Source organism: Delphinus delphis, chromosome 1, assembly GCF_949987515.2.
Source record: "Delphinus delphis chromosome 1, mDelDel1.2, whole genome shotgun sequence".
Taxonomy (NCBI): domain Eukaryota; kingdom Metazoa; phylum Chordata; class Mammalia; order Artiodactyla; family Delphinidae; genus Delphinus; species Delphinus delphis.
Genome location: NC_082683.1, coordinates 16,272,467 through 16,285,200, shown reverse-complemented (window position 1 = coordinate 16,285,200; position 12,734 = coordinate 16,272,467). Strand labels below are relative to the sequence as shown.

The following is a 12,734-nucleotide window of genomic DNA, read 5'->3' as shown; positions in this document are numbered from 1 at the left end:
CAACTTATTGTCCATGTGACCTTGGACAAGTCACTCGATCTCTCAGAGCCTCTGTCTTCTCTACTTTAAATGGAGAAAATAGTGCTCAGTTTGGGGTTGTCTCTGAGGATTCGAGATGATGTCTATCACATACCTGGTGCCCAATAGGCCTTCTCTAGCCTTAGCTCCAGGTACTATTATTGTTAGGATGTGGGCTGGTTCGACACAACACACGGGCTGGCCCTGTCCTCCATCCTTAGTTCCAACAAAATAGCAATAATGGCTTCCGTTTGCTGAATACTTTCCATGTACCAAATACCAGCCCTCTCCTTTACGGATGTAATCTCATTGCCTCCTCACAGCAGCCCTGTGAGGTGTGGTTGCTTCTGGCCCTGTTTTCCGCACAAGGAAACTGAGGCAGTGGCACTAAGTAACTTGCCCAAGATCACGTGGCTAGTGCGAGAAGGAGTGGGGCAGCTGGAGTTCAACCATGGGCTGGCGGACCCCAGAGCTCAGGCTTTGTAATTCGTGGTGCACTCCAGCGTGGGTTAGTACTCCCAGAAAATCTGTCCTTCTGTGAGCCAGGGACCTTTGTGTACCTCTGTCATCTCATTTCTCTGTCCTGCCTTGTATATGATCAGACCCCACTTCAATCCCACTGTCCGCGGCCCGAGGCTGGTTCTCTGTGTCTGGCTGAGTGTATGTAGCAAGTGTCTTACACAGAATCAATGATTCATGAACTCTTATGGACCTGGAAAGGGCAGATCCAAGTTAAAAATAAGGATGGGAGTTCAGTCAGTTCCAGGATCTCTCCCCTGGGCCCCAAGATCCAGCTTTCTCATGACAGTAGGCCACCTGGTTGAGTAGCCTCTGGGCCTCTGCCAAGAGTTTAACCCCAACAACTTGGTCACCTGGTACTCATCCCATCAGAGCCATCGTGAACCTTCACAGGATTGGGGAACGTCAACTGCAGGTTTTGTTGAGCCTTCTCCACTGTGAATTTCCTGGCCTGTGTGGGTGGCCATGCTGCACTGAAATGAAGAAGGAATTTGGGGGCCTGGAGGGAGGGCAAGACTTCATCTGAGTCATCCTTACATCGCTCCTGGATCAAGCACTCATTCATTCATTCATTCTTCCTTCCACAAACATTTAATGAGAACTTAATCTATGTCAGGTGCCTAAGTGGTACCTAAGAAATAATCACTTAATTGTTTAACTGACTATTTAATGATTTGTAGATTTTTACCAAATGCGCCTAGCACAGCAGGTGATTAATGCATATCTGATTAATTAATTAATGGTTTCTTAGCCATATGTGCTTAGCATAGTGCCTGCATGCCATAGATGTGCAAATACTTTGCAAAATGAATAAGTAAACAATCGAATGAACGAAGAGCAAGAAGGAGGATTAAGTGGGAACAGCCTTTCTTTTTTTTTTTTGCCACACCACAAGGCATGTGGGATCTTAGTTCCCCTACGAGGGATCGAACACGCGCCCACTGCATTGGAAGCGCGGAGCCTTAACCACTGGACCACCAGGGAAGTCCTGCTGCAGCCGCCATCTTGCTTCATGCTAAATCAGGTTTAGTTCAGAACACCCTGCCTGGAAGTATAGGCCCTAGCCAGCCTCGTCTGCCCAGCTCTTGGCCCTGTGAATGGGGAGCAGGCTAGACTCCAGCAGGCAGTATTGCCCTGAGATTGCCCCTAGGAGTTCCCAGGCTGTTTCTCCATCAGAAACCAGAAGGGAGCCCCCAAGGCCTGGCTTCTAGTGGTTGGGCCCCAAACACTTCTTTCATTGCCAGGTGGGGCCCGCAGGGAGGAATCCTGCTTCTGTCTGTCCCTTCCACCTCGGGGCTGCAGAAGGGTTTTCCCCAGGCTGGACCTGGGTGAGGGGAATTCTTCCCCCAGGGTGGAGCTGGGCCGGGGATCCGGTGACCTTTGAGCCAATTCATGTGTCTTCATCAGCTGCCTGGGCCTGGGAAAGCAGAGGCCTCCCCAGATATTGACAATAACCTCATTACCCAGCAGCAGGTGCTGGCTGGCATCAGCCACATCTGTGCAAACATCAGTCAACGCAAATTCTGGTGATTCTGAAAGACTCACCTTTAAGTTATGTCTGGGCACTTAAATACATATTTATCCACCTTCCTGCTGCACCATCCTTTCCAGAAACTTACAGATGCTTTGCAAGCAGTGACAGCAAAACAAACGATAAATTCTCTGGAAAATACTCTGAAGTGTCTTACTTAGTGTCGAGGCCAGGCACCATCCGGACGAGTCTGTGAGCTGGATCTGGGACCTGCTCGACGGATCATTCACGTCCTAAAGGGAAGAAATATCTTCTGCATCCACTGGTGGTGACCAAGGCCTGGACAAAGCTCTTTTATGCACTCAGCCATTCATTCATTCAACAAACATGTACTGGGGGGCTTCCCTAGTGATGCAGTGGTTGGGAGTCCGCCTGTGGATGCAGGGGACATGGGTTCGTGCCCCGATCCGGGAAGATATGCCGCGGAGCAGCTGGGCCCGTGAGCCATGGCTGCTGAGCCTGTGCATCCGGAGCCTGTGCTCCGCAGTGGAAGAGGCCACAACAGTGAGAGGCCCGCGTACTGCAAAAAACAAAACAAAACAAAAAAACCCATGTATTGGATAGCTGCTAGGTGCCAAGTTCAATGCTGGGCAAAGGAACTATAAATGCAAGTAAGATGCTGGCTCTACCCTCAGGCTCACATTCTAGTGGGGGATGTAGACAAGGAGACGGCCATGACATAGCATGGTCTGTGCTCAGATAGCGGACACCCAGGCAGCCAAGGGGCACAGAGAAGGATGAGGGTCTGGGAAGTTTTCCCTGAGCAGAGGGAGCCTGAGCTGAGTTTTGAACGTGTTGACAGGAGATTAGGGGGCCTGGAAACCGTGTATTAATTAATCACATGTACATTAAGCACCTGTTAGGCCAAGGATAGTTGGTAAAGCATCTACAAACCAGTAATAGTTAAATAATCAAGTGACTGTTGCTTAAGTACCACCTGGGTACCTTGCAGTGTGCCTAGCAGATTAGGTGCTTAGTGGAGAACTCAAGCCTCTCAGACTGATTCCTGGGGGCTGGCTTCTTATTTTGGTTTAAAACCAAGTCCCCCTATGATAACTACAAATACCTCTCTCTCTGACTCTCTCTCACACACATGCACATACACACACATACACGCACACGCCCACACACACCACACACACACACACCACGCGCGCGCGCGCGCACACACACACACACACACACACACACACACACACATTCTGAGGTGTCTTGCTCCCTGAGAATCACCCTCTTAACAGCTGGCTTCTGGGTTTTCCCACCAGCCAAGTATTTGTCAAGCTTTACTTCCTGCAGTTTGTTGTATAAAAACAATAGGTATTCTTTTCCTTTTCCAGATATGAAGTTTTATCATAATAGTGAATAGGCTTTTTCAAACTACACAGAAATTCTTTCCCCCCATCCCCTGCCCCCATAAAGATTCTGGTACGTTCCCTTAGTCGGGAAGTGGGGCATGCGACTCCAAGTTCTCATTTAGAGATATTTTAAATGGTGCCGTGTCCCCTACCATTTCCTTTCTCTATTTTCATGCCTAAGGGCTCAATAATCTTTAATTGTTGTACGGTCATCTCAAAACAAGGAATTACCTCGACATAGAGTCGCCCTGATTTTTGTGCTGTTGTGCGACTGTTCTGAGCCCTTTGTCAGCCTTCAGGACTTTGGGTTTGTCATCAGATGTTAATAAGCACACAGGCTGCCCAGCCCCAGCTGGCATTGTGTCTCCGAGTGAGAGGAAGACCACCCTGCCAGCCCATGCATTCTCTTCTGCTCTCTGAGGATTGGCCTGGGAACAATGGACCCTAAGACTCCAGGGAGCTGAGCCCCCCGCCCAGCCATGAGATCATCATCACCGTGAAACTGGTTCTACCGTCCTTCCTCATCTCCAGATGGAGAAACCGACCCTCAGAGAGACGAGGCCACTTGCGCGAGGCCAGAAGCAGAAAGCTGGGATTTGAACCCAGGTCTAAGAAACAGCCCCTGACGCCTGCCCTGCTGCCTTCCTCCCTGTGCAGTGGGGAACTGAACGCGCCAGAAGGGCTGCAGCAGCCCCTGGCACGACTGGTCAAGGGGTGGTGAGGGAAAACCCCGGCCTTGGCATTGCCGAAGCAGCCTGGAGTGGGGTCAGCCTGGGCGCTCCCACACCACAGAGCGACCTTGTTCCGTTCACTTGCTCAGAGCCTTGGCGTCCTCATCCTCCAACGGGGGTGTCGCCCCCGTATCAGGAAACGGTCCCTCTTGTTGCCAGTCAGCTTGGGTCAACAGGCGGTGCGGCTGGGCCTGTGTGCTTAGTCACAGCCTCCATCTCCTGCAGTCAGCTTCATCTCGTCACCTGGGGCTGGGCCACGGCTAAGGCTGCCCGCCGTGTGCTTCCTTTGCTTGAGCCCACCGACCAACCTCGCCTCGGGAGTCCGGCCCCCTCCTCTTGCCTCTGCCCCATGTCCTGTGAGAACCGGCTCAAAGGAAGCTGGTTCCTCTGTGCACTGGGTTTTGGGGGCACTTGGAGGATTCGGCAGCCCTCCATGCTGCCCACCTGCGCCAGCTCCCATCCCTCCTCATGGCAGTACCTGACAGGTGGGGCTGCCCTGCCTCCTGGGCCAGTCATCACCGGGAGGGCTCCCTTCCAGGCCCATAGCAGGCATAGCAGAGAGAGGCTGGGGTTCAAACCCCAGTGGCCACTGAGCAGGGTACTTAGTCTCTCTGTGCCCCAGTTTCCTTATATGTAAAGATGGCCTTAAAGTGATCTCTTAGGGTTGTTTCATTTTTGTTTTTTAGAAGATTCAATGAGATAACTCTGCTGCCTTGTACTCAGGGGGAATGATGTTTCATAGTTCCTTCTATTCCTAAGACTCTTTCTTTCTTCCTGAGTCCTGGCACCGTATTGTCTGCATCACCCATTTGGCATGGACTAAATATCCTCGGTCTATGTTGGTAGAATAAATGACAGACATTTCTCCTACTGTCGTCTTTTTACTTTTCTTGTATAATGTGTGTATCCCCAGCTAAATTATTAACTCTTGGAGGAAAGGACTATGCCTTTTATATCCCCACCACACACACACACACGACACACACACGACACACACACCATACACACACACCACACATACCACACACACACACCCCACATATACACACACACACCCCACACACACCCCACACACACCCCACACACACCATACACACACACCACACATACCACACACGACACACACACCATACACACACACCACACACACACCACACACACCACACACACACACACCACATATACACACACACACCCCACACACACCCCACACACACCACACACACACCACACACACACCATACACACACACACCACACATACCACACACGACACACACACCACACACACACCACACACACACCACACACACACACCATACACACACACACGCCACACACACCACACACACACCACACATACCACACACACACACACCACATATACACACACACACACCCCACACACCCCACACACACACCATACACACACACACCACATATACCACACACAAGACACACACACCATACACACACACCACACACACACCATACACACACACCACACACACACCACACACACACCACACATACCACACACGACACACACCACATATACACACACACACCCCACACACACCCCACACACACCACACACACACCCCACACACACCCCACACACACCACACACACACCATACACACACACACCACACATACCACACACGCCACACACACCATACACACACACCACACACACATCACACATACCACACACGCCACACACACCATACACACACACCACACACACATCACACATACCACACACACACACCACATATACACACACACACCCCACACACACCCCACACACACCCCACACACACACCACACACACACACACCACACATACCACACACGCCACACACACCATACACACACACCACACACACACCACACATACCACACACACACACCACATATACACACACACACCCCACACACACCCCACACACACACCACACACACACCACACACACGCACACCACACATACCACACACGACACACACACCATACACACACACCACACACACACACGCCACACACACCACACACACACACGCCACACACACCACACACACACCACACATACCACACACACACACCACACACACACCACACATACCACACACACACCCCACACACACCCCACACACACCGTACACACCACACACACACCATACACACACACACCACATATACCACACACAAGACACACACACCATACACACACACCACACACACACCATACACACACACCCCACACACACCATACACACCACACACACACCATACACACACACACCACATATACCACACACAAGACACACACACCATACACACACACCACACACACACCACACACACACACCACACATACCACACACGACACACACACCATACACACACACCACACACACACCACACACACCATACACACACACCACACACACACACGCCACACACACCACACACACACCACACATACCACACACACACCACACATACCACACACACACACCACACACACACCACACATACCACACACACACACACCACATATACACACACACACCCCACACACACCCCACACACACCCCACACACACCACACACACACCATACACACACACACCACACATACCACACACGACACACACACCACACACACACACCACACACACACCACACACACACCACACATACCACACACACACACACCACATATACACACACACACCCCACACACACCCCACACACACCACACACACACCATACACACACACACCACACATACCACACACGACACACACACCATACACACACACCACACACACACACGCCACACACGCCACACACACGCCACACATACCACACACACACACCACATACACACACACACACACCCCACACACACCACACACACACCATACACACACACACCACATATACCACACACAAGACACACACACCATACACACACACCACACACACACCATACACACACACCACACATACCACACACACACCACACACACACACGCCACACATACCACACACACACACCACACACACACACCACACATACCACACACACACCACACACACACCACACACACACCACACACACACACCACACACACCATGCACACACACCACACACACACCACACACACACACCACACACCATACATACCACACACACACACAGACACACATTCTGTAAAGAACCTGGAAGATACTCAGTAATTATTTTGTTGAATAAATGAATGCATGAATGAGCAAATAAATTTGTTGACCATCAGGGAATAATAAAAAAATCAATGAATATTTGTGGAAGGAAGGACTGATTAAAAGAAGCACCTTGGTTCAGGATAATTTTTAAAGCCATAGAAAGGATTTTAGGCAGCTAGACAGAAGTCTAATTTTACACATCAGGAGATCGTAAATCTCCTGAAATCTTTCCTCCGTAGTGGTCTAGTGACTGTCCAGTTCCAAATCTGTTTGGTCAGGGCTGGGGTGGGGCATGACACCCAGAGCCCCAGGCCACCTGCGCTATGTTGCCGTAGCCTCTTCCCTGCCTTCCCTTCACTGGCCTCTTGTCCTTGACCCCTGCCAGGAACCCCCTCGGTGTGCCTAAGTGACGCCTGCATCTCGGTGACCAGCTCCATCTTGAGCTCCATGGACCCTACGGTGGACCCCTGCCAGGACTTCTTCACCTATGCCTGTGGCGGCTGGATCAAAGCCAACCCCGTGCCTGACGGCCACTCACGCTGGGGGACCTTCAGCAACCTCTGGGAACACAACCAAGCCATCATCAAGCACCTCCTCGGTAAGCACCCGGCAGCGGGGCCAGTGGACGGGCTGCAGAGGACGGCTGTCCGCTAGACCTACCTGGCCAGGCCCGGTTGAAGGAAGAGCTTGGCAGGATGGGGAGACGGAGGGCTGTGGAGTAGGTGAGACTGAGTTAAATGTGCCCCATCATTCATTGCGTGATCCCGAGCAAGCCACTTATCTCTGAGCCTTACTTTCTTCATCTATGAGAACAGGATTAATAATACCCAAACTGCAGAGGTTCGAGAACGAGTGAGCACATGTGTGAAGCATTGACGTGGCATGTGTGGCATGTAGTAGGTGCACAAGAACTGGTAGCTGTGGTCATTGCTCTTCTGGCTTTAAGCTCTCCCTTAGGTTTTGACTAGTACTGACCGTGAGTTTTGCAAGTTACGAGCAAAAGGAATGAACGCTGAGCACACTAGATCAGATTTTAAGGTTGTGAGCTGATCAGAGTTCTAACAGCGGTTTTATCTGAGAGTTATTCATTGTAGGCAGAAGTCTTCCTTGGCCTCATGGTAATCGAGCTTGCGTGATAAGCCATCTAACCGAAGTTCTTCTCTTTATACCTTGTTAGGCCTTCAGCACCTCTAGTTGACCTTGTAGTTGGTTGTTTCATCCTCAGGTTAGAATCCCATGTTGGTCTTGTTTGAAGTTGTATCTTTAGTTAATGTCTGTTGAATTAACATCTGCCTGTTGGGTGCTCCTCCATGTGGAATCAAAACACCCTATGCTGTAACTTATAGAGGTCCTGACTTAAACACTTCAGGGCTGAGACCTTCACCATACCTGTCTCCTGCTGACCCCTGCCCCATCCTGGGACCCTAAATGCTGGGAGAGGCTAGGTCATGAAAAGCCAGTCAATTAATCCATCAATGACAGAACTTAGATTTGACAAATACTTACTCAGTTTAAAAAAAAAAAAAGCATCTTGATACTCAAAAGTAGGTAAATTGAAGAAGATACCTAAAAGGGGGCAGATCTTCCCAAAGGGACAGAAACCTTCCCATGAGATAGGAAAAGAGTCTAATTTGATGATTATGAATTTCAGGCAACTGTGTCTTTAAGACAAAAGTGGAAATAAGCAAACTAGGTTAAGGAGACCTTTGCTTGTTTTCCCCCACCTCAGCCCCAGGGGGCGTGGCTGCTGCGGGTGAAACCCACCCACCACTTCTTGGCCCCCAGCAGCTGCTGGGCAGGGCCCCCTGGCAGCCCCCTGCTTGTCTCCCTGAGGGACAGAGCCGGGTGGTGTGTGAAGGCGGGGCTGAGGGAACCCCATATGTCAGGAGCAGCAAAGCCCCCTGTGCGCTTTGTGCTACCCGAGTGCCTTTGCAAGGGGACCCAGCCTTTTATTTCAGAACTAAAGGCAAATATGTCTGTGGTAGCCAGACTGGAACTCAGGGATGTCCCTTCCCCAGCACCTAAAGACACAGCCAGGGACTGTGCAGGGACCATCAACCAAAGCAGGGGAAGAGTCCAGATAGGATAACGAGATGGGCTAGTGCCTCTGCTTCAGTCACCGGGAGCTGGGTTCAAGTCCTGGTTCTGCCACTTACTGTGTGATCTTGGGTCAGTTACATAACCTCTCTGGGCTCTTGTCTCATCAGTACAATGGGAACCATGCCTCCTCCAGGTTTGGAAAATTAAATGGGAAGATGTCTTTAAAGCGCTTTACCTGGGCCAGGTGTATTGTGGTGGCTGCTGTCTGTGTTGGTTTTACCATTATTATTTACCCTTGACCTTTGCCCAGTACTTTTCAGTTTACAGAGCTCTTTTGTAGATATCACCCTATGTGACCCTGTAGGGTAGGAGCTAGGAAACTGTTGCTCACCCTGCTTGATAGACGAGGAAACTGAAATCCAGAGAGCTCCTCAAGGCAGGCTAGCAGGTGGCAGAGCTGGGACTGCCTGACTCCTGGTCACGTGTCCTTTCCCTGTCCCACACCACCTCCAGCAGGTGCCAGGGGCAGTACGGCTCCCTGCCCATCTTGCTGGGGAGAGCCTGCAGGAAGCACGGAGCTCTGAGAGTCTGAAGGAAAGAAGGAAAGAGGCTGGCATTTGCTGAGTGTCTGCTATGTGCCGTGCTCTGTACCAGGCTCATCATATCCACTGCCTCCTTAATCCTCACAGCTACCCTGGGACTTAGGAACTGTGGTTCCCATTTTATGGGTGAGGAACCTGAGAAAAGTTAAGCTTGCCAAGGACACCCTGCCAGTCCAGGATGAAGAGGGTCTCCAGCCAGGGGAAGCAGTTAGCACCCAGAGGGGATGGGGGAGAAAGGCGGACGGGCCCTCTAACTCCCCAGTCAGGTCCAGAACTGCCCCTTGTGTAGGACCCCCATGGGTCCTGATCCTGCTGGTTCTAGGAGGATCTTGGGTCCTATCAGGAAGACCTTGGGTCTAGGCCAGGACCGAGCTCATCCCCCTCCCCTACCCCGCAGGCAGCAGTCCTGGGCTCTGGCCTTACATCCCCGCTGTCCCTGAGGGTCAAGGTAGGGGTGGGGGAGTGCACTGAGCCGGGCACGGAGCAGCCAGAACCCTGAGCCCGGGGCCGGGGCCCAGTGGTATCAGGAGTGAGCCCTAGCATGCTAGCTTATCACGTGTGGCCTTGGACGAGTGACCCGGCTTCTCTACAACTTAGATTCACTCTCTGTGAAATGGGAATAACGGTGCCACCTAGCACTCAGGGTTACTCTGGGTATTGTCTCACTGTGATGGGTCAGAGTGCTTAGCACAGAGTCCAGCACCTAGTAGTGCTCGGCAGAGTAGGACTGCCCTTCTCGGTGGTGGATGAGCTCCAGCCCAGACGTCTCCCTACAAGCTGTGTGACTACAGAGAGCCTGCTCAGCCCGCCTCAGCCCTTCACCTATGCAGTGGGAACTAACTGCGAGCATTGGCAGGTGTGTTCTAAGGATTAATTGGGTGGTTGAAGAAAGAGTAATTATTGCTTATTTTATTTCCTATAGAAGCACTGATAGAGCTTCTCATCAGGAAAGGAGGGATAGGGTGTATCCATGACTATGCTGGGTTGTTTACTTGTATTGTTTTATTCACGCCATGGGGTATACGCCCATTTTACAGATGAGACTCACACCTAGGAAATGGTGGAGCTGGAATTCAGCCCCAGACCTGTGAGGCCTCAGGCCTGTATTCTTTCTTTACTGATTCTGCTGTGCACATAGCGGTCACAGGGCAGCCCACAAGTATGGTTTGCCAACCTCCTTTCCCCCAAGGCCGCTTGATATTGTTCTCCAGGCCAGGGGAGACCTGGCCGAGGCCTGATGAACACAGTAGTTGGGGTCACCTCATGTCGTAGTGACCGAGAGCTTCCCCACAAGGCATATCCTGGCATCCCCTCTCCCCGGGCTCACTCCTGGAAACCAGTCTGGATACGGCGCCTCACTTATGGGCCTTGATACCTGGGACTTTGATACCTGGAAACTCCTGAAGAGGCAGGAAGTAGGTGAGTGGGTGACCAAAATATGCAGGAGTGTGGGCCAGTGCATTCTTGGGCTTAAGGCCAGGCTGGTTTCAGCTCCCCCAAGACAAAGGGGTCAGCCAGCAGGCCTCAGGAGGGAGCTGGAGCTGGTGGGGATTGGAGCACACAGGGGTGCCCTGCTGTCCAGGCTGGCTTGGGGAGCAGCTTCTCTAGGAGAAGAAGGACAATTCAGAGGCGTAAGGATTGTGTCAGCTGGCCAGGCAGGACAGCTATTACCATCAACTTGCTGTGTGACCTTGGGCAAGCCACTTCTTTCTGTGAACGGTGAGTTGACTCCGGCGCCCTCAGAGGAAATCCAGGCAGACCTGTAGCAGGTGGGTTGAACTGGGCCAGGTGCCACCGTGGCATGTTCTGGCTGCCTGCTGGCTGGAGGGGGGTGACCTCAGCTGCACGAGACACAGACGCCTCTCCCAAAAGACACTCTGCCATCCACCCAAGCTGCCAGCTTGGGCTGTCCTCGTAGGCTCTGGGGAGACAAGAGTGTCCTCACTTCATCACAGGAAAGGTACAGCTGGACCCGTCGCCCCTGAGGCTGGGCCTCGCCTTAGGGCTTCTAGCACAGACTCTTCTGCCATCTGGAACACCTCCCAGTCCTTCAAGACTTTGGTCAAACCTGCTTCTCCCGTTATGCCTTCTGTGGATACCCAAGGGCCTCTCCGGCTTGAGCTACAGTTATATTTTGTGTACTTGTCATATTTACTACATTTTATATTCTAAGATTAATCACGAAAAAAAAAATCGATGCCTGCTTGTTGTAACAATTCAAGTAACACAGATTCCGTAAAGAAAAAGTTAGTGGTTTCCCTTTCTTCTACTCCTGACACCCGTCTCCCTGAGAAATACACACAGAATCGTTCCAGTAGCATTAAATTTGTCCATGTGACTGTCAGTGACTTGGCAGTTAATCATGTCACGCCGTGACATCTCTTCTATTTTCATTTTGATCTTTTTCCAATATTTACTGTCTAATGTAGTTTCATCTTCCTGTACACATGGGAAATTCTACAGACAAGCTCTGCATCTGAAATGCTTTCTATCCAATATCACGCCTGCAGCAGCAGGCCTTGCTTTTTCTTTCATGCTTGGGGAGTGGTGAGATGGACTGATTGATAAATTGATCCAAGGATGGGAGTGGGTATCCAGGGCTTCTTAGGGGTGGCTGGACTGCTTCAGATCTACCTCCGGTTTTCCAAGCCAACCTGCAGAAGAGGAAAGGGAAGCAGAGAGAGCTTAGGCCTCTGCTCGCTGGTG

General features: G+C 51.3%; 1 protein-coding gene across 2 annotated transcripts in view; it reads left to right on the top strand.

Annotated features, from left to right (window-relative positions):
• ECE1 (endothelin converting enzyme 1) overlaps positions 1–12,734 on the top strand; it is a 115,729-nt gene that overhangs the window by 66,272 nt on the left and 36,723 nt on the right. For both annotated transcript variants that reach the window (XM_060015653.1, XM_060015648.1), the window contains exon 4: positions 7,772–7,984. In XM_060015653.1, coding sequence (XP_059871636.1) covers positions 7,772–7,984 — 213 coding nt within the window. The remainder of the gene's footprint in view (positions 1–7,771; positions 7,985–12,734) is intronic.